Source organism: Phocoena sinus, chromosome 1 (assembly GCF_008692025.1).
Source record: "Phocoena sinus isolate mPhoSin1 chromosome 1, mPhoSin1.pri, whole genome shotgun sequence".
Taxonomy (NCBI): Eukaryota; Metazoa; Chordata; class Mammalia; order Artiodactyla; family Phocoenidae; genus Phocoena; species Phocoena sinus.
In genome coordinates, this window is record NC_045763.1 from 96,948,500 (window position 1) to 96,975,718 (window position 27,219).

Genomic DNA, 27,219 nt, shown 5'->3' on the forward strand with positions numbered 1-27,219 from the left:
TCCAACCTAGTTTTAGTGAAACTATATAAGCAGTTAGGTAAAAGGGGGGAAAAGAAAGGTTCTAAGGTTCAGAACTTACTAGTTTAGAGGTTTAGAATTTCCTGACACTAGAGGATATCCTGTAATTCAAGGAAAAATTAAAAATTTGTGTGGTGTGGCTGCACTTAGTGGCAGATTTAGAAAAGTAGTATAAATTCCTAAGAAGTTCTGAAAGTCCTGTGAAAGTTTATTAAGTCCTTAGTTTGGACTTGATTTTCCTTCCTAACAATTTTAGTTTGCTGTGTTAGCAGCTCTCTAAGGAAATATATCTTAGGTTACAGTGGATATGAATGGGGAAAGTGGAATTTCTATTACAGCCCTCATTACTAGAATGCATCTGTTCTCTAAAGTGAAAGTACAGTATTTACATATTATCTCTGTCCTCATAGTAAAATTACTTTGTGAAAGTCAGTAATTATATATAAAAATAAATATTCTTGGATGTTGGAATGATTTACTCAAAAGAAGGAAAATTTAGATGCAGCTATATGCTTTGATTTTGTTTTTTTCCCTCTCAGTTTGCCCTGATAGTCTCTTTAACAAAATTAAGGCTTCTTGCTCCAAGACAATAAGAAGATGTAAAGAAATAAATATTTCCTTCATTCCACTTGAATCTCAGGTACTTTCTATTTTTATTTTTTAAATTATTTTTTATTAAAACAATTTTTTTTTGAGCAGAGAAAGGTTTGTTACAAGGGTCAAGCAAGGTGAATGGGCAGCTTGTGCTCAGAAGACCCAAATGCCTTTTATTTTTAAGTTTAGTTTATAATGGATTTTAAAATTCAGTTTTATGAACTTATTTGTTAATAAGGTTTATCCTAAAGATGTTTTATATATTATATATTTGGTGAAGTTTGAACAATCCACAAATAAACATTTCCTCTGATGAAGGGAGGAACATGAGTACTAAATTGGAATATAACATTAATAATGAAAGTGGACTTAAATTTCATGTCTCCTGCTAAGTCCTGTGTGTGTCAAGGTTTACAGACCTATCAGATTATGAAACCAAAAGATTTTTAGCATAATGTTTGTTAAATGACTCCAGAGAGATAAATACTTCTAGCTTCTGTAACCATTTGTGATATTAAAACAAAGTTCTTTAGTAAACTTTTTACATAATGTTATATAAACTATTATTTAATTTATAAAATGAAGGATTTTTGTAGATTTGTTTTGCCTTTGGAATAATGAGCCTTCAATTAATAATTGCAAACACATAGTACTTTCTCTGTGTCACTTTCCTAAATGCTTTACATAAATGTATGCATGTAATCTTCACAATAGCCCTATGAACAGATGATAATTCTATCTACATTTTAAAGATGGGGGAATCAAAGAGGTTAAGTAACTTGCTGTAATCACACAGCTAGTGTATTGTTTAGCTCTCTTCTCTGTGTTTGGATTCCAACATTTCATAGAATTGAAATAGTTTACTGTTGTTTGGAACTCTAAGGTCAATATTTTAAGAAATAGAATGGTCCTGGATAATGAATTTTTCTTTTAAGCTGTTGCTGGTTTTTTTTGGGTTTTTGTGTGTGTGTGTGTGTTTTTAATATTATTTATTTATTTGGCTGCATCGGGTCTTGGTTGTGGCACGTGGAATCTTCGTTGAGGCACACGTGATCTTTCTTTGCGGTGCCCGGGCTTCTCTCTAGTTGTGGCATGTGGGTTGTTCTCTCTCTAGTTGTGGCATGCGGGTTTTCTCTTCTCTAGTTGTGGCGTGTGGGCTTAGTTGCCCCGTGGCATGTGGGATCTTAGTTCCCCGACCAGGGATCAAACCTGCGTCCCCTGCATCGGAAGGCAGATTCTTTACAACTGGACCACCAGGGAAGTCCCTAAGCTGTTGCTGTTTTTGACAAAGAAAGACCATAATCAAGTTTGTAAAATTTTAAGATATCTGCTTAACATTAAGCTGTTTTCCAAAGGTTACCTTTAGATTTATTCTTTTTCATATGATATGTAAGTTCAGTGTACAGTGAAAACGGGCATCCTAAAATGTTGTGGGATTAAATAGCGGTGTGAAAAATATTACAATTGTGTCCAGAGCATCTTGCCACACAGAAGATAAATATGGTTTTAGCCTCAGAATTCAGTAAATTTCAGTAATTGCTGTATTTGGAGGAGAGGTTTGTGTATATATCTGACTAATTTGATGGCTGATGGAAATAACTTGTCTTTGTGTGTATAGACAAATCTCATGAGACTCTTCTACTTACCAGTCTTTGCAAAATGTTATGATTATTTAAGGTCCTATCTGTTGGCTATGTTTTTCCCCTAAGAAGTTTTTTCTTTTAATTTACTTCCTTGATAAATATCTTAAGGGAGTTTACTTAATAAATTTAACTGTTATGGGGAAATTACAGTGAAAATTGTAATTTTCTCAGTTTTGTATTGTGACCTTCTGTTTGTTTGCAAGTGAAGATATAAATGAAATACTGCTAACTGCTTTGAGCTATAAGCAAAGGCCTATGTGAGCGTTTATCAAGAGCATGTGCAGTGGACATTGTCTTCTAGATGCAAAGAGTATGCTGTGGAAAGATGATCAAGATATGTGCCCCACCCTCATCCGAGAGCTGTGAAAGAGATACAAAGTATTACGCATCTTCAGAACAATATCAGTTAAGATTAGGTTCAACTGCATATAACAGGACAACTTAAACTTTCAGTGTTTAACCAAGTTGGAAATTTATTTCTTGCTAATATACAAAAAGTCAAGAAGTGGGCTATATAAGTCCAGTATGCTGGCTGTACAAAATTGTCAGGGGCCTGGTCTCTTAGGGATGGCCCTCATGATCCAAGATGTCTGTAGAATTATTGCGTTCTCATTTGAGGAAGGAGGATGAAGGAGAGAATGAAGAAAGTACATTTTCATTTATATCTTATTAGCTAAAATTTAGTCACATGGCAATCCCCAAGTGCATGGAAAATGGAAATGTAGTCTTTTAGCTGAGCGTATGGGTGCTTACCCCAAATAATTGGTATAATTACTGAAAAGTAAGGGAACAATGGTTTTTTAGGAGGCAACTCATAGTCTGCCAAAAAAGGAGATTAATTCTTACTAGGAAAATGAGAAAACACTTGAAAAATAGAATTTCGTAAGGTAGTAATGAAGAGGGAAGAAATATTCTAAGAAGTGAGAATAGCGTGAGTGCAAAGATACAGAAGCAGGAAAGTGCAGGGGAGCAGCAGGAATAAGGATTATAATGGGTGATGGTATGATAGATAAGGCTGTGTCTGTAGGTAGGTTGGGACCAGGTTGTAGGAGGCACCAGGTTCCATCAAGAGTGATAGCAGAAAATGGGCTGGTACAGAAAAGTCCTAAAGTGTTTAAGTAGAAGTTGGGTGATCGTTGAGGAGAAATTGGTAAAGTCAGAAATGATAGTCTTCCGAAGAAGAGAAGTTGGACATTCATCATATTTTGAAGTTTCATGGGGAGGAAAGTAGTTGACTCCTCCTGAATCCATGAGTCAAAGGGATTAAAGAAAGCTCTCTTTCCCTTTCAAAGGGTTTAAGGTAATTAATGCTGTCACATATACGTTAGGGCAATTAGATGGAAAGCATTAAAGAATATAAGGGAGTTTGTTTACAGTTGACCTCAGGGAGTACAAAAAGTCTGGTATAGTTAGTGGAGAGGGTGCTGGATTGTATCTAGGTAGAAACAGAGCTAAGCTGGCTATAATTTAGGAAGAAAAGTAGATGGAGGTTGTGGGGGGAGAGTTCCTATATTTAAGGAGCTGATTGTGGGTCATGGAGATGAAGAAAGCATTTAGTAATAGTCTAAGGGAACATGTCATGGTGGTGATGGAAAGTGGGGGAAGGAGAAGGAAGGAAAAGGAAGATGTGAGTGTAGAATGAAAACCAGCTCCAAAATTGTATTTGGTTCATTAGAGTATTAGATAATAGCTAAGATTAATTTAAGCTGTGGTAACAACTCCCCAAATCACAGTGCATTACAACAACAAAGTTTATTTCTCCTTCACGTTAGTGTCCATTTTGGTTTGACTGGGGCTTTGCTCTACATCCTCTTCATTCTGGGACTTAGGCTGAAGGAGTAGCCCCTGTCTGGGACATAGCAGAATGAAAAGAGAAATGGTGGAGCCATACAATGGCTTTTAAAGCTTCTGTAGGGAAGTGGCACATGTCACTTCTACTCACATTCCAGTGACCATAGCAAGCCTGATATCAATGAGTGGGAAGTATACTCCCATAGGGAGAGGCCCTGTAAGGAGGGCAATAAATATTTTTGAACAGATATTATCTACTGCAATGGGGTAGAATGCTATGAGAAAGCCACAGTCCAGCTGTAGGGTGCTTGTTGGCAGTTAATACAGCAACTCAGACTTTGTTAATACAGCAACACAGACATAAGTGGTAGCTTCAGTTAAATCTCAGTCTGTGTTCAGGCTGCTGCTGTTAGTGTTGGGTTATGTTCAGAGAAACGAATTACTTTGTGTGAAAGGAAATGCAGGGAAGTTTTTTCATAATTCATTAGTTAACCTATAATGTTTATTACATGTCTACTTTTACACTCAATATATTATCCTAGGCTAAGGGAGATTACTATCATTGTTTAAAAAACAAAATTAAAATTAATGGGAAAATCTCAACTCAATTAGAGAGCTTTTTCTTTTGTATTCTTCAAGTAACACAATAATAGTAAATCTCTAATCCAATTCTTTGCATGTAAGTAAATGCTTTTGTTAGTTGAAAAATGTCTGTGAGGTTTCATTGTATATATCGTAAGACCAGTACTATGTCTGGCACAATGCTGTGTCTTTGGGGGAAGTATGTCTCTATTTTAAGGACATTAAGAGTATCAGCTAAAGAGTTGAAATATATATCAACTTTGGAAAATTTCTAGGTTATTCTCTAATGGGTTAAGATTTTAATGTATGTCAAATATATAGACCAATTTTGGCTTTGTTTTATTTTGTGCCAGGTTTTAGATTTTTATTTTTATTTGACTACCTCAGATTTCTTCATCTGCTGCACAGGTAGAGAAAATCAAAGAGTACAATCTTTATATGAAACAAGAATTGAAGGAGAGAGGTAGACTAAGCAGGAAAGGAGAGTGAGAAAAGAAATAAGGGATGAAATCAAGATGACAGAGAATATGAGATTTGATTAAGGTAAAGACACAGTTGTTTCAGGAAACAGCATGGTTGGTGCAAGTATTTTTTTTTTTAGAATCCCAAGGAATAGCTGTGTTTTTCTAGGTATATATTTTTAGTCAAGTTTCTAAATTGACAGTGTGACTTTTTTTGGCCTAACTTAGGTATATACTCTTGATGTACCAGATGCATTCTATTACTGTTACAGTCCAGACCCTAGTAATGCAAATGGAAAAGATACCATCATGGAAGCGATGGCTGAGCAGATAGTTACAGTATGTGCTACCCTGGATGAAAATCCTGGAGTAAGATATAAAAGGTAAGACACTCAGTGGTGCCTTTATATGTTATGCTGTCTATTTGCTCTTTGGTGTACAGGTGAGTAATGTCTCCTTGCTTTTGTGTGTTGGTTTGCAGAATTTATTTTCTTTATAAAATTATGCTGTACATATAGGAGATTTAAAGTTTAAGGCTTAAGTTTCAGAGTAACTAATAGCCTCTATTACTGAATTTCAGAGCTTAAATTTGGTATGGTTTACATGTATATTTTTCATGAGTTTAAGGAATGCTTAGAAGAATGTCTTTGTTGTCCTATGGGGAATACCATCTTACATTTAATGTTTTATTGAATTTCCACCAAATTTAAATAGTCATAGTATCTGGATACTGGTTATAGTATCTAAATATCTATGGTATTTAATTCCAGTAGCCATTTTAAATAGATTTTTGGAGGTTTTTTTGTTTTTTTACATCTTTATTGGAGTATAATTGCTTTACAATGGTGTTTTAGTTTCTGCTTTATAACAAAGTGAATCAGTTGTACATATACATATATTCCCATATCTCTTCCCTCTTGCGTCTCCCTCCCTCACACCCTCCCTATCCCACTCGGCACAAAGCACCGAGCTGATCTCCCTGTGCTATGCGGCTGCTTCCCACTAGCTATTTTACATTTGGTAGTGTATATATGTCTCTGCCTCTCTCTCACTTTGTCACAGCTTTTATTTTATTTTTGGCTGCATTGGGTCTTCATTGCTGCGCGCAGGCTTTCTCTAGTTGTGGCAAGCGGGGCCTGCTCCTCGCTGTGGTGCGCGGGCTTCTCATTGTGCTGGCTTCTCTTGTTGTGGAGCACTGGCTCTTGGCGTGCAGGCTTCAGTAGTTGTGGCACATGGGCTCAGTAGTTATGGCTCGCGAGCTCTGGAGCGCAGGCTCAGTAGTTGTGGCACACGGGCTTAGTTGCTCTGCGGCATGTGGGATCTTCCTGGACCAGGGCTCGGACCCGTGTCCCCTGCATTGGCAGGTGGATTCTTACCCACTGCACCACCAGGGAAGCCCGATTTTTGGAGTTTTTTAAAAGTTAAAGTTTGACTTTAGTACTATGTACCTTTATTTATTTGTTTCTTATTAAAAGTAAAGTTTACTGTAAAGTACATAAATTATATTTATATGGCTTGATAAATCATTCCAAAGAGAACATACCTATCTAACTTCACCAAGGTCAAGAAATAGAATACTAACAGTGTCTCAGAGGCCCCCCCCTCATGATCCTCTCTAGTCATCACCCCCTGTCTCCTCCCCAGAGGTAACTACTATCTTGACTTCTAACACATATTTTAGTTTTGCCTGATTTTGAACTTGGTATAAATGGGGTTGATGTTTTTTATTTCTGGCTTTGTTCAGTATTATGTTCTTAGACATTCATGTTGTTCTGTGTAGCCAGACACAGATCTGGCTGTGTGATCCTTCTGCTCTCAGTTTCTTTATCTATGAAATGGGAACAATCATAGTACTCACCTTATAAGGTTGTTTTTAGAATTAAATGAGTTTATCTGTAAAGAACTCAAAATAGTGTATGACACTAATAAACTAGTAGACGTAAATATACTGTACTACTACTAATAAGTTATGTCACTTGTTTCTGTTTTAAAAGTTTCTTTAACTTAAACATTGACATTTGTCAGGGTAGTTGGATGAATTGTTTAATTTCAAATTCATGTAGTACTTTATATTTAAGTGTCATTATTCTTGACCATTTAAAAAATCTTCTGTTAATTACTTAGAAAGTATATAGTAAATCTCCTTAATTCAGATGTGACCAAACAAGCTCTTCACTCATACCTCAGGTGTTGGAAACATTCTTTTTCTTATAGGTGATATGCTAATTACATTCTGAATTAAATGGTTTATCTCCTGCTAGAGTTCAGTCTCTGTTCAAGCTTCTACTCTTGGTGTTTGGCTCTGTTCAGGGAAATGAGTAAGTAATATTGTCAGCCATATGTATCCACAGGTTCGGCATCCTCAGATTCAACCAATCGTGGATTGAAAATATTAAGAAAACAAAATTCCAGGAAGTTCCAGAAAGCAAAACTTGAATTTGCTACATGCAGAGAACTGTTTACATAACATTTACATTGTATTTATGACTATTTACATAGCATTTACACTGTATTAGTGTTATAAGTAATCTAGAGGTGATTTAAAGTATATGGGGGATATGCATAGTTTATATGCAAATACTACGCCATTTTATAAAAGGGGCTTAAGCATCCATAGATTTTGAAATCTGAGTGAGGTCCTGGAGCCAATCCCCTGTGGATACTGAGGGATAACTGAGGCCAATTTATAATTTAATAGCTCACCTTTGGACCTGTTTGGAGTTATTGTAATAGTTAAATAATCAGGCTTTTAGAATCCTACCTGTTCTTTCACAAAGTATTCTTTTATGCCTCATGGACTTTTCAAGTGTAATTCTAACATGAAATTATTTCCTTTTGAAAATATTTTAAAGCAAAATGTGTAATAAATTATTCTTTATAGTTGCTTCTTTATTTACTTTTGAGGTATAAAACCTAAAGGTCCTTTAACACTTTGAAGCCCTTTACAAGGAGAGCCCCCATTTTTGAGGTTGGTTTGCTAATTGAAGAGCCTTTTCTTACAATTTCTTGTAGACTCAGAAGTTATACTAATGTCACTGGTCATGAAGTTACAATTTAGAGTATGATTTTATCATTTTAGAAGACAGTGGTGTATAAGATTTTATGCAAAAGACTATATTGGAAAGTTGACTGAATGTTAGAGAGCATGTAGGGAGATCTCATACTGCTAGTGGGAGAGATAATTGGTTGAGTAATTTGGAGAGTAATATGGTAATATCTGGAAAAGTTGAAAATGTACATACCATATAATCTAGCAATTATACTTTTAGAAATAATATATCTAGAGAAACATGTACATGGAGATGTATGTACAAAGATATTTGTTTCAATGTTTTTGGAATGGTATAAAATTGAGAATGACTTAAATGTCCATCTTTAGGGGAATGAATGTATAGAATCCAGTATAAATCATATGATGGAATACTATATTGAACTAAAATGATTAAATTTGATATGTGTCAACATAGATCTCACACATATATATAACAGTAAAAACATACAGTTAAAACACATATAAAACAGTAAACATATGTATAATAGTAATGACAGGAAGAATACACATCATATTCATGATAGTATTGCCTTGGAGTGGGGGTAGCTAGGGGTGGGGGAGAAGACCGGGAATTGGGAGGGGAATAAAGGAGCTGCGGTTTTATTTATAATATTTCCTTCATATGAAAAAAAATCTGAAGCACATATGATAAGGTTTACATTGATAAAATCCAGACAAATTGATATAGCATTATATTTGATGTATTATCTGAACTCCATGTTTATAAAATCGTTTAAATTAATAAATTTATGGTTTAATTTTGGAATTCAACTTGATATTGTAAAGTGTGTCTTGAAAGAAAGATAATTGTTCGAACATTTTTTCCATTTCTAGTAAACCTCTGGATAATGCCAGTAAGCTTGCTCAGCTTGTTGAAAAAAAACTTGAAAACTACTACAAGATTGATGAAAAGAGCCTAATAAAGGTAACATATAAAAGATAAATAGTGGTTATGCATAAAGTCTGTCTTATTTCTTTCTAAACCAAGGAAACTGTTGTTCATTCATTTTCCAGTATTGATTTGAGAATCATTAACACAGATCCCCAATTTTGATTTGGGAATCACTGATATAAGTGGTAGTAGAAGTCTTAATAGACAGTGTGGCTTAGAGGAGAAGATAAGGGTTTTGAAATGAGCATTTTGTCTATATCCTGGCTATGCCATTTAATTCATAGATATGTCAATTAGCAAATGATGTAACTTCTCTGTGCCTAAGTTTTCTTATCTATAAAATGGGAATAATAAGAGAATACCTATATTATAAAATAGAGGATTAAATGAGTTAATACATAAAAAGTTTTTAGAATAGTGCTTGCAACTGAGTAAACGGTTAATAAACATAATTTTTCCTGTTATCACCAGCTTTGTGTTCTTGGACATATTATTTACTCTGAGTTGTGTTTTCGTCTATAAAATGGATCAGATGATATGTACCTTACTTGGTTGGTATGAAGATTAGGCAGATTAGCTTGTGTTTGGCATATAATAGGAGTTTAATGAATGATAGCTATTACTATCTTATCAAGATAATATAAAGTAGTCTAAGACTAAGATTAGAACCTGGGGAATTCTAGCATTTGAGCTTGGGTTGGAGAGTGAAGAGCTTGAGTAGACTGACAGAGGTGGTGCCACAGGGCTAGGAAGCCATATTACAGTAGCTGAAAAATAAAAAGAAGGAACTGTTGATAGTTTAGAAGAGGAGATGGGCAAGGAAACCACCAATTACAATGCATGTAGTAAGAGGAATGAGAGAAGAATACATGAAATGTAGTGGGAACATAGGCTGGGGCTTAATCTTATTGTAACTGGAGTCTTGGAAAGCATCCTAGAGGAAGAGGCCCTTGAGCTTGAAGAATGAGTATAACAGAAGAGGGAGTTTTTTTCTTGGATAACAGGGTTCTTTGGGCAGAAGCATAGAGAAAAAGGCAAAATTCACAAACAACTTGGCTAGAATGGAGGGTGTAAGATTAGATGTAATGTTGGTTCAGAACTTTAAAAGTTACTAGTTTTTGGTTTGGAGGACTAGTGAAATCTGTTGTCCTGGTTGTAGTTATGAATATAATGGCTCGGTATAGATAGTATAGTAGGTAGTCAATAAATGTTTGTTGAATGAAAGAGATAAACGATCATTATATTAGTTAATATCCCTTTAGTCCTTCATGATTTCAATGATAAAAAGGAAAATCCACAAAAACCAAACTTGTCCTTTCCGTTCTTTCTGCCTCAGAAATTATACACCTTTCAAATGCTTGATACCTTTTCTTCATTCAAGGACCTGAGAGTCACCTCCTTTTTGAAGGCTTTCCTCACTCTTCAGGTCAAGCGATTCTTCCTCTCACATACTTTCATAGCCCCAAGCCCTGATATAGCACTTATATTGCACAGTCTTTTTCCTATTCATATTTCTGAAGACTCATAACTTACATGTATTGAGGGCTTACTAAGTGCCAGGCACTGTGATAAGTGTTCATGGTATTATTACATTTAATCTTTACAGTAATCTTGTAGGGCAGAGGTTCTGATTAAATATATATATTTTGTTTGTTTTTTAATGAGAATACTGAGATATTAACAAGTTAAGCAATTTGTCCAAAGTTGTACAACAAGAAAGTGGTCAAGGCTGGGAATTCCCTGGAGGTTCAGTGGTTAGGACTCCATGCTGTCACTGCTGAGGGCCCATGTTCGATCCCTGGTCAGGAACTAAAATCCCATAAGCTGCGTGGCGTGGCCAAAAAATTAAAAAAAAAAAAATGAAAGAGAGAAAGTGGTCAAGGCTGGATTCACACCCAGATCTACCTGATTCCAGAGGCTGTGCTCTTAATCACTATACCATACTATCTCAAGGTTTATTTAAATGAGTGAATGGTTAACTAAAAAAAATTTTAAAGATCTATTCTATGTAGTTTACCTTTGTCTGCTGGAAGTAAATAAATAAGAAATGTTTGTCTGAGTTGTAGTTATCTCTTACTGCTCCAAATAATAATCCAGAGAATTTATTACTTTTTAAAATGAAGTATGGAAGATACTGATATTAACAATGATTTTTCCCAGCACTATTATTCACTGTTTAATGATTAGTGCTGTTTGTGAGTTAATGATAGCAAAGCTTTCATTGTAATTTACCATCTTAGCTGGCATCAATGTAATCTTTTAAAATGCGTAATGGTTAAGAGTACAGGCCATGGAGTGAAGCTGACCTGGGTTTGAATCTCCATTCTACCACATACTAGCTAGCTGTGTGATTTGGGCAAGTTACTTAATTTTAAGCCTTAATGCCCCCATTGTCAAATGGAGTTAATAATCCCTGTCTCACAGGGTTGCTATAAGAATTAAATAATATGGATATTTCTTGCTTAGCACAGTGTATAGCATAAAGAGCTCAAGTAATAACTACTATTCATAATTTATATCAGTTTTAGTGTTTATGGAGCTAAATTCCTAAGGAAATAGATTTAGTGCAGGCCAAATGTTACTTTTTTTAAAGGAATTTTCACAATATCGTATTATTGAGTATAGCCTCTTACTCTAATTATGAAAGCTTTTGGTTTTGTAGTCTTATTTTTTTCCCCTGTTATACCACTCAGATTTTTCTGTTTTAATATAACTTCACATTCTTAGGAATGGGGCAGAACTTAGGAAAAGTCTGCTTTTGTTTTCTAAGATACTAAAAATATGTTCACACAAAGAAATTGAAGTTTCTTAAGATAATTTTATTTTGTTATTCCAGGGTAAAACTCATTCCCAGCTCATAATAATTGATCGTGGCTTTGATCCTGTGTCCACTGTCCTGCATGAACTGACCTTTCAGGCAATGGCATATGATCTACTGCCGATTGAGAATGATACATACAAGCAAGTATAACTTGAAGGGAATATATAGGGCATATACAAACAGGATAGGATATTAGCATTTAATGATTCGTGCAGACACCAGAAATCTAAAGCCCCTGTAACCTTTTTCATTCAGAGACTTTATCCTTCTCTTACCCCTGTAATCATAATCTGTTAAAAATATCTTGACCTTGTTAGTTAATGGGTAATTTAACTGCTTTGAAGCTTTTTCGGTGTATTTGCTTCCTTAACTGTGTCTACAACAAAAATAGATTTGAAACAGCTGGAATTTGTACTTTTCAGTAAATACCAGGCTCACTACTATATTTATTGAAGTGAAAACCATATTCAAATTGGTTAGGCTGTGATTATTCTGAATCACACATCCAAAAGTTATCTATATGTGTGTCTTGTCAACATAGTGTATTTAAAAAGATTAGAAGACTAGGAACCTCATTAGGATGGTTATTGAGAATAGATACAAGCTTACCAATTTGGTACCTATTATTGACTTAACTCTGATATAAGCATATTAACTTTAAAAGTAATATCAAGTAGCTAAATGAAAAATGAAATCACTTTTCTGTTAAGGAACCATTTTATTGTACCTTTGTGCATCATTTATGAGTGTGTGTATATATATACACACACATACATATATATATACACATAAATATATAACATGTTGTTTGATATCATAATTTCTAAATCCAAATTGGCATATTTTAGCTAAGATTTACTGCTTTGAGCATAGTAATAAAAAAGAAAATTAGTTTTCTGAAATTTTATGTTTAAATTAATTTAGTAATTTTAATAGATTAAAAAGATCTAAAAACTTGTGCTAATTATAATACTTAATATTTTTTCTTAAACCAAATATTGTTAAACTAATTTTGTATTTTCTATTGTATTTTTATTTGCATTCTGGTCAGATCCTGGCTTCTGAGTTTTTCTTTATTTGTATTAATGTTAGATGACGTAGATCAACATTTTTCTAATATAAAAGTAGTTTTTCTAATATAAAAGTAGTTATTCTAATATAAAAGTAGTTTTAAGCAATTTTTTCAGAATTTTCAGAAAGCATGTTGTTTACCTCTCTTATCCTTTAGGTCTCTAAACCTACGTTGCTCAAGAGACTTAGAAACGACTTAAACTGATGGACACTTAAGAATTTGGTTCCAGACTATTGACATAAGTTTCAGACATTTCTAACCTAGTACTTCTTTAAAAAAATTATCTCCCTAGGTTTGCTGGCAAGCAAAGCAAGGTTTAATTTTTTAAGAGTAATAGAGAGACTTATTTAAAAACAAAAACAAAGAAGTCAGAGATTTTTTGAATGAATCGAAAAAGTCCAGGGATAAGACTAGGTGGAAGCACGAACTCCCTGTGGGTTGTGCTCCATCCCAATTTTTAATGGAAATAATGCAGAGCAGAAACTTCTAAGTATCCAGACTGTGTTCTTCATCTTGGTGACCTCTTTAAATGTACTCTTAGGATTGTCATCATCTTTTAGTATTGTCAGGCCTACTACCTTAATCTTTGTTTATAAATCAAAGGTTAAAGAAGTACAAAGTGGCATTTTAAATGACAAAAAGGCCTCTGTCCTTAGTGCAGTCTTGTAATTAAGCACAGTCGTTCTGCCTTTGGGCATCTGTAATTAAGACCAAATAGGTAGATGGTTTTATAGATGGGGCCTGAAATTTGGGGGATTGTAGAAATGATTATATTTATGCAGCAGAAATCTCCATTTATTGTCTGCTATCCAGTGCTAGGAAAGCTCAATGCTGTCCATTCTGATCTTGAGGACGTTGACAGTCCCAGGGATGATTGAATTTTCCAGCTCCACGAATGGAAGGAGGCTGGCTATTTGCATAAAAAGAGAAGCGAGGAATTACTTTTGGGGAAGCAGTCAGGAAGCCCATTTTGAGTAATTCCATGAACCTCTTGAATTGCCTCTCAGTTCAGTAGAACTCATTAAAGCAATCAAGGTTTTTAATGGCTACACTAGTTTTTCTCTCATTTCCTTTCCCATTCTTTAAAGGAGATGTGGTTGTAGGGTTAGGGAAGAATATAGAAACAGATGATATATGTTTGTGAATTTTGTACCAACTCTGAAACACCTGCAGTACTTAATAGGCTACATTAGGGGGTGACATTTCTTTTCTTAATGGATGTTTGATAGTTGAGTTGATGGTTATTAGTATGTCAAAGTAGTGTTTTGAGCAACTGGAATACAGATTGTTAGTGTATTCACTCTTGTTCTTAAAGTTGATTGTGGAACGTTGAATTTTTGTTTCTAAGATACCACTTTGCTGAGATAAAACTCTATAATAATGACAGCTGAACCTAACGAAAGTAAAAAGGTCTTGGTAGACATAGCACTTTGATTTTTATTGTATGGATAGCAATATGCCTTAGTTTTGAGTATGTATTCATTATCCCCCAAAATAGTAGATGTATTCTTCAGTTTCTTGAGCTGTATCTTAAAATTATTGTTTATAAAAATGTTTCACTTTTTGGGTGGGAAAATAATCAAAAAGTTCATACTTCTCTCTACTTGTAGATATAAAACCGATGGGAAAGAAAAGGAGGCAATCCTTGAAGAAGATGATGACCTCTGGGTCAGAATTCGACATCGGCATATTGCAGTTGTATTAGAGTATGTGAACTCATTTTAATTTTTATTCCACATTTTTAAAATACTAAATACATGATAGTACATTTTGTAATCTTAAAATATTTTTGTAAAGAATTACACCTTAGAAATTTAAAGAATTCTCTTACAATTTGACAGGGAAATTCCCAAGCTTATGAAAGAAATTTCATCAACAAAGAAAGCAACGGAAGGAAAGGTAAGAGTGTTATTTAACTTTCAAGATAACGATGAAGGTGAATTTTAAAGTCTGTGTAAAATTTTTTATCTATTTAACTTTCCATTTTGGGAAATTTCTAACATACACAAAAGTAGAGAAAATAAACTTTCATGTACCCATTACCTAGCCTCAACAGTTAGCAACAGTTTCTCTGTCTTGCTCCATTAAAATTTATTTTTAAAAGGCCATTTAGCCAATTGTATTAATGCATTCTTGTTAGATTTTTTATATTGAGGTATAATTTACCTAAGTAAAGTGCACAAATCTTAAGTGTATACTGAATAACTTTTTACATACATATATATGTATTCATACACACACATACCTGTGGAACTACCACCTAAATTAAGATATAGGACATTTCTATCATTTCAGAAAGTTGCACAATAATATCTGTGAATAAAGAAAATTTAGCCTGATCCTTTCGAATCTGTATACCTTTTAAACTAGTTTTCTTAGTAGTTAATACCTCCTAGCTGTATAATGTAGAATAGAACTGGTGACAGGATATCCTTGTCTCATTTCCAACCTAAGGGGAAACGTGTTTGATATTTCATCTTTGAGTATTATGGTAGTTTTAGATTATTTTAGATACATCCTTTGTCAGATTAAGAAGTTCCCTTCTATTCCATATTTGCCAACAGGTTTTTTTTGGTTTTGTTTTTTAAATCAGCAGTAGGTGTTGGATTTCATCAAATGCTGTATCAGCACCTATTGAAATTTTTTTCCCTCTTTTATTCTTTTAATGTGATAAGTTAAATTCATTGATTCTCTAACATTAAACCAACCATGCATTCTTGGAATTAGCTCCACTTAGTCATGATACTTTATCCTTTTCCTATGTCACTGGATTCTATTTGCTAATATTTTGCTTAGAATGTTTACTTCTAGGTTTATGAACTATAGTATTTCCCTGCAATAATTCTTGTGTGTGTGTGTGTGTGTGTGTGTGTGAGTGAGTGAGATAATCTTGTCAGGTTTTGGCAGCAAAATTATATTGGTCTTTAAATGAGTTGTAATGTTTTCCCTCTCATTCTCTGGAAGTGTTTGTGTAAGATTGTTATTACTTGTCTCATCATTGCTTGGAAGACTTCACAACTGAAGCAGTCTGGGCATGGAGTTTTCCATTTTTACGGGGAAGTCTTTACTTACAAATTCTTTAATAGTTACAGAACTATTCAGATTTTTAATTTTTTTATATCAGTTTTGGGATGTTCATTTTTAAGGGATTTGTCTATTATATCTTCATTTTCAAATATCCTCTTATTATCTTTTCAGTGTCTGTAGAACCTATAGCTGTGTGCTATTTATTTAATCCTAATATTGTTAATTTGTGTTTTAGCCTACATACTATTAATATCCCTATATATATAATTAGTATTTCAAAGAACCAACTTTTGGCTTTGCTGATTTCGCTACTGTATGTTAGTTTTATGTTGAATTGATTTCTACTCATTTTTATTTCCTACCTTCAGTTTTCTTTGGCTTGTCTTTCTTTTTCTAATTTCTTGAGTTGGATGTTTACAGCACTGATTTTCAACCTTTTTTCTCTTACTATATATATTTATTTATTTCCTTCTTAACGTTGTAGCTGCATTCCCCAAGTTTTGGAATAACCTATTTTTATTTCGATTCAGCTCAAAATGTTTTCTAACTCTCACTGTGATTTCTTCTTTGACTTATGTGTTATATAGGAATATGTTTTTTAATTTCAAAGAGTTTGGGAATTTTATACTTGTCTTTCTGTTATTGAATTGTAATTTAACTATATAGTGGTCAGAGAATGTGCCATCTGAACAAATTTCAAGTCTGAAATTTGTTCAGACTTGACTTGTGACCTATCATACGACCTATTGTGGTTAAGTACCCAATGTGTACTTGAAAAGAATACAAATTCTATGTGTGTCAATTAAATCAAGTTGGTTCATCATGTTATTCAAATATTCTATTTCTTTACTCATTTTTTTATCTGCTTTTTATATCAGTTACTGAGAATGGTATCGCTTATGGCTATGAATTAGTCTATTTTTTTTAGACTTGTCAACTTACAAAGCTATATCAACTGATAAAGCCATGTTAATTATAGTCTTTATAAATTTAAGATAGTTACCTTTCTGTTGAATTTATCTTTTATCAATACAAAATGTCATTTTGTTTTTCATTTGCAATATTTCTTGACTTAAGCTCTACTTTGTCTGATTTTAATATAGCCATACCTGCTTTATTTTGGCTAGTGTTTACATGGTATATCTTTTCTCATCCTTTATTTTCACCAATTTGTGCCTTTATGTTTAAAGTGTGCTTCTTAAAAAGAGTTTGTATTGATAGTTGAGGTTTGTTTATTTATTCAATCTGATGATCCTTATCTTTTAATTAGAATGTTTAAGTCCATCTGTATTTCATGTAATTATTGATATAGTTGAATTTGTTACCATCTTATTTGTTTTCTCTTTATTTTATCCTTTTCCTTTTCTGCCTTCTTTATATATATAGGCCTTTTTTTTTTCTTTAAACTATTCCATTTTGTCTCCAAAATAAACTTTTGTTTTACCTTTTGGTATCCTTCCTGTAGTCATCATGTTGGGTAGTACAAAATGTATCCTTATATTATCACAGTGTACCTTAAAGTATACTTTTGCCATGTCCTAAAGAATTCAAGAACCATATAATAGTTTAACTCCATTTACCTCCCTTCCTCTTTTGTGCTATTGTTGTCATATATTTTACTTTAACATGTGTTATAAAGTCAGGATGTTATTTTTGTTTTAAGTTCTCAATAGACTTTTATATTGTCCACATAAATTTGAAATCTGTTGTTATTTATTCCTTATTGCTCTTCAGTGTTTCCATCTGGGCTGGATGATTTCTCTCAACTTTTGTTTTTATCTAAGGATATCTGTGTTTTATGGGTTTTACAGAGATACTTACTGTATTTAGAATTCAAAGTTGGCAGTCCTTTTTCTTTCAGCAATTTAAAGATTTAAATATGTCACCTTTTGGCTATCATGATTTCTGTTAAAGAAGCCAGCTGTCATGTTACTGTAAATTTCCTGAAGATAAAGTGTCTTTTTTTTTTTTTTTAATTTTTTTTTTTTAAAGTGTCTTTTTAAAGATTTTTGTCTTTATCTTTTAGTTTTAGCAATGTGACCATAATATGCCTTACTATGATGTGTTATTGTTGGTATTTATCCTCCTTGGGTTTATTGAGCTTCTTGAATCACTGGGTTGGTAACTTTCTTCATATTTGTAAAATTCTTGGCTCTTATTTCCTCACATCTTGATTTTGTCCTAGTCTGTCTTTCCTCTCCTTCTAGGATTCCATTCACTTGTGTTTTAGATTTTTGGACCATATTCTACATCTCTTCTATCCTGTTCCTTATTTTCCCACTTTTTTCCTCCTCTGTGCTTTAATTAAATATTTTCTATTAACCTGACTTTCAGTCCCCTACTTTTTTTTTTTTTGCGGTACACGGGCCTCGCACTGTTGTGGCCTGTCCCGTTGCAGAGCACAGGCTCCAGATGCGCAGGCCCAGCAGCCATGGCTCATGGGCCTAGCTGCTCCGCGGCATGTGGGATCTTCCCAGACCGGGGCATGAACCCGTGTCCCCTGCATCGGCAGGCAGACTCTCAACCACTGCGCCACCAGGGAAGCCCGAGTCCCCTACTTTTGTCTGTTGTATCCAGTCTGCAGTTAAACCCATTCAACATATTGTTTCTTAAACTGCATTAGAAAGTAAAGTTCCCCCTTTATAGTATAAAATTGTATGAGTTTTGACAAATGTATACTCTCATATAACCACAACCAAGATATAGAACAATTCCATCAACACCTCCCCCCGCAATTGCCTTGTGCCACTTTGTAGGCAACCTTTCCACTCAACTCTGATCCCCTCAGAACCACTGATCTATTTTCTTTCCTATAGTTTTGCCTTTTCCAGAATGACAGCTAAATAGAATAATACAATATGGCTTTTTCATTTAATATAATGCACTTGACATTCATCCATGTGACATGTAACAGGAGCTTCAACACTTTTTATTGCTGAGTAGTATTCCATTGTATGGATATACTACATTTTATCTGTTCACAAGTTGCAGAACATTTAGGTTTTTTCCAGGTTGTTGACAATTACAAATAAAGCCACTGTGAACATTCAGGTTTTGTGTGAACAAATGTTTTCATTCACTTGAATAAATAAGTGTAAGTTTGCTGGGTCATATGGTAAATGTATATTTAATTTTCTAGGAAACTTCCAAACTGTTTTCCTAATTTGCTGTACCATTTTACAGTCTCACCAACAATGTATGAGTCATACGTTGTGTTTTTAATTTCAAAGGTGCATTTAATTCTAGGACATCCACTGATTTTTTTTTGTGTGTGTGTGGTACGCGGGCCTCTCAATGTTGTGGCCTCTCCCGCTGCGGAGCACAGGCTCCAGACGCGCAGGCTCAGCGGCCATGGCTCACGGGCCCAACCGCTCCGCGGCATGTGGGATCCTCCAGACTGGGGCACGAACCCATGTCCCCTGCATCAGCAGGCAGACTCTCAACCACTGCACCACCAGGGAAGCCCCATTGAATTTTATTTTAATAAAGTCTATAATTCTCTATTGAAATACTCCATCTTTTCATCCATTTAGTTCATCTTTTCACCTGTTTTCTTTAACATAAGTGTGATATTTTAAAGTCCTTGTCTGCTAACTCCAGTGTCTGGATTTTCTTGGGTCTACTTTTATTGACTGTTTCATCACTTGAGTATCGATCACTTTTTCCTGTTTTACATGTCCAGTAATATATTACTGTATGTTAGACATTGTGGATGCTATGTTGCAAAGGCTCTTGATGATGTTCTCTTTACTAAGAGTATTGAGTTCTGTTCTGGCAGGCAGTTAATTTGTTAGTGAATAACCTTGATTCTGTTGAGACTTCATGTCAGGCTTTTGTTATGTTGAGTGTATTTCACTTTTGCATTTAGTCTGAAGATATAGTCCTTCCAGGACTAAATGTCTGGGATGTTCATTTAGAACTGTCTACTTTGTCTGGATCAGAGAATGCCAATATTGTCTTGCATTAAGACCCCTCTGAAATCTCTGCAGTTGTTCTCTGCTAGGCCTTTAAGAGTTATGCCCTGTATATGTGCAGCTTAGTATTTGGCCAGGGATGCTAAGGCAACCCTTCTACACGTCTTTGAGTTATGTTGTGACTGGCTCTTTTTTCTATTAACCCTGGACCCCAAACCCTACCTCAGTAGCCCCAAACTCTGATCTCTTTTTCCTCTGCCCAGAAAGACTTGCTTTCTACTTAAACTCTACTTCCTTTCACTGTGTTTTGGAAAATGTTTCAGGGAAGAGCCAGGATGAGTGCAGGGATCACCGTCTATGCTTTCCTTTGCTCAAGTAACCTAGCTTTGAGCTATTTTTGAAAACTCCTTTGCCTGAAAGCTGTTGTCTTTTTTATTTTGTCCAATTTTGTTTTTGTTTATGGAGGGAGAATTTTTTTCTTTTTTCTTTTGCGGTACGCAGGCCTCTCACTGTGTGGCTTCTCCTGTTGTGGAGCACAGGCTCCGGACGCACAGGCTCAGTGGCCATGGCTCACGGGCCCAGCTGCTCCGCGGCATGTGGTATCCTCCCGGAACTGGGCATGAACCCGTGTCCCCTTTATCAACAGGCGGACTCTCAACCACTGCGCCACCAGGGAACCCCCCGGAGAATAATTTTTATATCAGTTACTTTATCATGGCTGCAACTGGAAACCTTGAATTTGTTTTCTTTTTAAAATTGCCAAATATTTAGTAAATTAATAAATATTTAAAACTGCAGGATTTTAAAGTTGTTATATAAAAATAACTGAATCATAAGTTTGTTTTAAAAACTGTTTTATTTTTCCTAGACATCACTTAGTGCTCTTGCCCAACTGATGAAAAAGATGCCCCATTTCCGTAAACAGATTACTAAGGTAAGCAGTATCGTACATAAGATATGTTATCATTTTTGGTTTATTAGTCCATCCAGTTCTGTAGTCAGGTTTAGCAGTGGGTGTCATGGAATACTTGGTGTTAGTTGTCTTCTAAAACCTTACTTTAGGTCTGAGAAATACCCCAAATATCTAAGCTCCCCAATGGAGTTCTCTCTATGTATACTCCTGATTTATATCTTTATTTTGAATAGCCAAACAGAAAAAGCTTAATATTTATCAACTTAATAAGAAAATTCAACATTGGATTGACAAGTGGTTGTTGTTATACTTGGTTCGTTGAATTAATAGTTATTTTTAAATTTTTATTTATTTATTTATTTTTGGTTGCATTGGGTCTTCATTGCTGCATGCCGGCTTTCTCTAGTTGTGGTAAGCAGGGGCTACTCTTCATTGCGGTGTGCGGACTTCTTACTGTGGTGGCTTCTCTTGTTGTGGAGCATGGGCTGTAGGCATGCTGGCTTCAGTAGTGGTGGCGCACAGGCTTAGTTGCTCCGCGGCATGTGGGATCTTCCTGGACCAGGGCTCAAACCCGTGTCCCCTGCATTGACAGGCGGATTCTTAACCACTGCGCCACCAGGGATGTCTGAATTAATAGTTATATATCAGTAGATTTAAGAGCAATCAAAGCTGTGTGGGCAAGTAAAGTTTTGTTTTTTTGCTGTTCCAGTCCTTCTTACAAGTATTTATCAGAATAATATTTACATATTTTTTATCATATTGCTCCCTAATCAAGAATCAATAACATAAATTCAAACTTTTTCTGCTTGACTTTAAGGACTTCACTATTTTTTTCTCACCTTATTTTTCACTACTTATAAGCCCAACACAAATTCAACCCTTCCATTCTGTTTTTTGTGGTCTGTAGATTATCCCCTGTAGATCATGGTAATTTTCACTTTTTTCCGTTCTCGAGATGTTTCCCTTGATTTACATGGTACCTCCTTCCCACCAAAGCCCATGCTTTCCTTCAGGCCCATCTCAAAAGTTTAATATTATCAGTTACACAGAAAGAAATGAAAATGCTTTAAATGATTGATTTCTTCTGTTTTTCAGCAAGTTGTTCATCTTAATTTAGCAGAAGATTGCATGAATAAGTTCAAGCCTAATATAGAAAAGCTCTGCAAAACTGAACAGGTAGGTGCAGAGCCAGAAATACCTATGTTCAGGATAGATTTCCAGAATTAACTTTGTAAGGTAAAACCTAACTTTTTGTTCAATACAGTGCACTAGATCACAGAACCTCTTTTAGAAGGAGACTCACCCACTTGGTTTAATACGTCATTCCTTACCAACGCTAACAAGTAGCTATACAGTATCATAGTAAGCAGTCCCTCCTAATCTGTGATTATGCATTTTTGGTTGAATGGGATGATTTAAGTGTTTGGAGCATTAATTCAGGGTAGCACTGTTGGCAGCCCTTTTTCAGTGGGTGCAGCATTTAAGGCAGCATCCTGCAGAGTACTGTGTAGGCACATTTAATTAAAGTCTCCTCTATAATGCCAAAACTATTTAGATCAGTGCTGTCTAATAGAAATAGATTGCAAGTCATGTATAATTTTAAATATTCTAGTAGTCACATTAAAAAGGTAAAAAGAAATGAGTGTGGTTAACTTTAATATATTTGATTTAACCCAGTACATCCAAAATATTATTTCAACATGTAATCAATATAAAACAGTTATTGAAATATTTTACATTCTTTTTTTCACAAACAAGTCCTCAGAATCTGGTGTTTTAACTTAGAGCACATCTTAACTCAGACTAGACACATTTCAAGTGCTCAGTAGCCACATGCGGCTCATGTCTACCATATTAGCAAAGGTATAGATTAATGATTTTCTTCTCTGAATTATTTTTTGACTTTTTACATTTTGTACAGTATTAGTTTACAAGTGATACTCACATTTTCCTGTGAAAAGGCATCAGTGTTCCATTAAAATTTGGCAAGTGTTAGTAATAGGTTTTCTTTAACTGAAAAATGAATTTGGATCATAGACCACTGACTATATTTCATTTTCGTTAAGGACCTGGCACTTGGAACTGACGCAGAAGGACAGAAAGTCAAAGATGCTATGCGAGTACTCCTTCCAGTTCTACTCAGCAAAAATCATGATAATTATGATAAAATAAGAGCAATCCTACTTTATATATTCAGTATTAATGGTAATGCAGACTGTTTATTTTCTTGAATATATTAAAATACCCAGCTCTAAAATCATTTTACAATAAGTGGTTTACTATTTGATCATAAGAAAATCTTAGAAAATTCAAAAGTAGTGGCTACAGTTGGTTAAGATAAATAAAAGGAAAAATGTGAAATTGGGAGCATACTGAAGGGTATATAATTTAAATGTTTGCTTTTTTTTAAAAAGCTTTATTCTTGGATACCTAAAACCTGGAAATGATTATGGTAGCAATTATTTGACTGTGCACTCATATTTTACTTATCTAAGGAACTACGGAAGAAAACTTGGACAGGTTGATCCAGAATGTAAAGATAGAAAATGAGAGTGACATGATTCGTAACTGGAGTTACCTTGGTGTTCCCATTGTCCCTCCCGTAAGAAATTTTACATTCTGTATATACTTATAAATACGCATGTGTGGTCATTTGCATTAAATATGTTTTCTTATGTGGGAATCCATGTGGACAGTCTTCTTAATTTTACTCTGTTGATTTGGTAAGTAAAATATTAATAATTTCATTTTTTTCCATATATGAGTAATTTGGACAAGTACATTTTTCTAGTGAATTTATATCTTACAGCTTCTGTTGTAATTTGCTATTTATGCTTTTCTTTTTATGATTCATTTATAGCAGAATTTGAAGAACTCTGTATAGAATCTCACTCTTTCCCATCGAGTTTTATATAAGCACTTTGGAGTAAACATATTTTCTGATACTATCATAAATTTTATCATTAATGCACAAAATACTGTGAAGTTACGTGACCACACCTATTCAGATTTTTTGAGTAGGCTTTTCCACTCTTAGTTTTAAGTCAACTGCACCATAGTGTTTGTTGTAAATTAAACATCTTGTTAGAAAACTTAAGAGAATATCACTAAATAAAATTACTGATTTTAAATTTTTTTCCTCTAATTATATTAGTCTCAACAAGGCAAACCATTAAGAAAGGATCGGTCTGCAGAAGAAACGTTTCAGCTCTCTCGATGGACACCTTTTATCAAAGATATTTTGGAGGTAAAATTAATTAAATTTTATTTATATCGAGTGCCCTTCTGTACAATATTTTTTACTCTTTGTATATTTATCTGTCAGTCTGAGCATATCTATGGGTCAGGAATTATCTGCGGTACTGGGAGAGTTCACAAAAGAAGGCTGTATCTGGTGTTAAGGGAGGAAAGGAAACTCTTGAAGATTCTCTCCTTAAAGACTGCAAATTCATACCACTGACTGACTCAAAATAAATTAAAAAAAAAAAAAGCACACACATGCTTTATGAAAAAAACTCTGTTTGAAATAACTATATGTAGCAGAAATATAAATAATTTAGTTGAATGAAAGTTCAACAAAATAACATTTGTTTATGACCACTATTAGAAAGTGTTAGACTCCAGTATTCTTGGAAATGTATTTGTGATTAAAATGTAAACCTCCAATGGAATATTACTCAGCCATACAAAGAAACAAAATTGAGTTATTTGTAGTGAGGTGGATGGACCTAGAGACTGTTGTACAGAGTGAAGAAAGTCAGAAAGAGAAAAATACCATATGCTAACACATATATATGGAATCTTAAAAAAAAATGGTTCTGAAGAAACTGGGGCAGGACAGGAATAAAGACGCAGATGTAGAGAATGGACTTGAGGACACGGGGAGGGGGAAGGGTAAGCTGAGACGAAGTGAGAGAGTGGCGTGGACTTATATATACTACCAGATATAAAATAGATAGCTAGTGGGAAGCAGCTTCATAGCACAGGGAGATCAGCTCGGTGCTTTGTGACCACCTAGAGGGGTGGGATAGGGAGGGTGGGAGGGAAATACAAGAGGGAGGAGATATGGAGATATATGTATATGTATAGCTGATTCACTTTATTATAAAGCAGAAACTAACACACCATTGTAAAGCAATTATACTTCAGTAAAGATGTTAAGAAAAAAAATGTAAGCCTCACTAAAGTTTGCTTTTATAGTCAACAGATGGCTGATGCCTTTAGTACTGTTTACTTTTAGAAAATAATATTCAATTATAGGAAATAAGAAAATGAACTAATAAAAATCACATTATGAGCTCAATAAAGTCATGACATTGATTCTTCAGTCATAATCAGATAGTTCTACTTATTCCAATTTGCCTTTAACTTATTAAACTTTAATTTCTACTTTCCTATGGAAACTAATTGTGTACAATTTATTCCTATGATTTTTCTGTTTTACTTGACTAATTCTATGTCATTCACACATGCTTAATATAGATGAAAAGTTTAAAGAGTTTAGACTTTTTTTCTGCAGCATAAGTTGTTTTGTTTTTTTTTCTGATCCATAACAAGGATATAGAACTAAGTAGTTTTTCTTTGCTAGTATTTTTTTTTTTTTTTTTTTTTTTTTTTTTATGCGTTACGCGGGCCTCTCACTGTTGTGGCCTCTCCCGTTGCGGAGGACAGGCTCCGGACGCGCAGGCTCAGCGGCCATGGCTCACGGGCCCAGCCGCTCCGCGGCATGTGGGATCCTCCCAGACCGGGGCACGAACCCGTGTCCCCTGCATCGGCAGGCGGACTCCCAACAACTGCGCCACCAGGGAAGCCCTTTGCTAGTATTTTAAAAATAAGAATTGACCTTCTCAAACCCTTTAACAAGGATTTGCATATTAAATTCAGAAAACCCACTTTTACCTCAGTGGCAGTCTACGGCCTTCAGGGTTTCTCCTGAAACTTGGTTTCTTCACATCTTGCAGTCTTATTGAAATATTCTAGGACTACTGAGTACCTTGTGCCCATTCCTTGTGTCCATTCCTACTTATTGATACCATTTGTACAACCATGCTCTAATGCAGTGGTCTCTAAACTTTCTTGATCATGCATACTTAATCATAATAGATGTGATCAGGAGCCTAGAGTATATGATTATTTATTTATAAACTATATAAATTCTGTATTGATAAAGTATTATGTGTACAGTATATACAATTACACATAAATATATAATAAAATATTAACCCTAAAAAGAAGGAAAATTTTTAAAATGAAATGAAAAGGAAAGCCTCGCTCATCCCATTGGCTTGTCTTGAATACACCTAGGCCACATTCTGTTTTAGAGCCACCGCTATGAAGGGCAAGGCCTGGACTCCAGTAGCCTAAGAGGTCTGTCAGGATTAAGATGGTATTTAGAAACCCCTAGCACTGGGCTTCCCTGGTGGCGCAGTGGTTAAGAATCCGCCTGCCAATCCAGGAGACACGGGTTCAAGCCCTGGTCTGGGAAGATCCCACATGCTGCGGAGCAGCTAAGCCAGTACGCAACAACTACTGAGCCTGTGCTCTAGAGCCCGTGTGCCACAGCTACTGAAGCCCATGTGCCTAGAGCCCGTGCTCTGCAACGAGAGAAGCCATCGCAATGAGAAGCCCGTGCACTGCAACGAAGAGTAGCCCCCGCTCACCGCAACTAGAGAAAGCCCGTGCACAGCAACAAAAGACCCAACACAGCCTAAATAAATAAATAAATAATAAAATAAATAAATTTATTTTTTAAAAAAGGAACCCCTAGCACTCTAAAGAGAAAGATCCTTATAAGGTACCTGGAATTCTCACACCAAAGTGGGAACCCTCCAGATGAAGAAATACAGGCATGCAATAAATATTAGTTTAATAAGTAAATGATTTCATTAATTTTTGTAGCAATTAAGATTTGTGAGTTTCAAAAAGAGGGCTAACCTTATTTTATTAAATATATATCCTTATGTTCCTTAATTGTAAACACAAGTTTTGAGTTTTATGTAAAACAAACAAAATCCTGGAATTTACAATATTTTCTTGATGGTTTTAATTCTTTTCTTTCCTAGGATGCCATTGATAATAGATTAGATTCAAAAGAGTGGCCATATTGTTCCCAGTGTCCAGCAGTATGGAATGGCTCAGGAGCTGTAAGGTAAAACCTATAAATGAAAGCCAGTGAAATTGTCACTATGAAATTACAGACTAATAACTGAAAAGGTACACAGGTATTCCTATATTGGTAACTCTTCTTGAAGCATATAGTCACTTAAAAGGCAGTTTTTCTTTAACTGTAACCTGTTTTAGATGAGTCCAGATAAGCAATATGAAAATGTGCCTTATTATAAAAAAAACTTTCATGAAACTAAAGAAGAATTTCTCCACTCATCTTTTTTTTTCTTCACATTAGCAGAGGACATAATCCTTTTTGATGATTTTTTTGGTG

General features: G+C 34.7%; 1 protein-coding gene across 2 annotated transcripts in view; it reads left to right on the forward strand.

Moving 5' to 3' along the window:
• STXBP3 (syntaxin binding protein 3) overlaps positions 1 to 27,219 on the forward strand; it is a 56,206-nt gene that overhangs the window by 18,881 nt on the left and 10,106 nt on the right. The window contains exons 6-17 of one of the 2 annotated variants that reach the window (XM_032644261.1): positions 558 to 658; positions 5,318 to 5,472; positions 8,976 to 9,066; positions 11,870 to 11,994; positions 14,537 to 14,632; positions 14,768 to 14,825; positions 20,736 to 20,801; positions 21,876 to 21,956; positions 22,847 to 22,985; positions 23,276 to 23,382; positions 23,935 to 24,027; positions 26,843 to 26,928. In XM_032644261.1, the coding sequence (XP_032500152.1) occupies positions 558 to 658; positions 5,318 to 5,472; positions 8,976 to 9,066; positions 11,870 to 11,994; positions 14,537 to 14,632; positions 14,768 to 14,825; positions 20,736 to 20,801; positions 21,876 to 21,956; positions 22,847 to 22,985; positions 23,276 to 23,382; positions 23,935 to 24,027; positions 26,843 to 26,928 (1,198 nt within the window). Of the gene's footprint in view, positions 1 to 557; positions 659 to 5,317; positions 5,473 to 8,975; positions 9,067 to 11,869; positions 11,999 to 14,536; positions 14,633 to 14,767; positions 14,826 to 20,735; positions 21,957 to 22,846; positions 22,986 to 23,275; positions 23,383 to 23,934; positions 24,028 to 26,842; positions 26,929 to 27,219 lie in introns of both variants that reach the window. The other variant, XR_004351626.1, reaches the window with a different exon arrangement.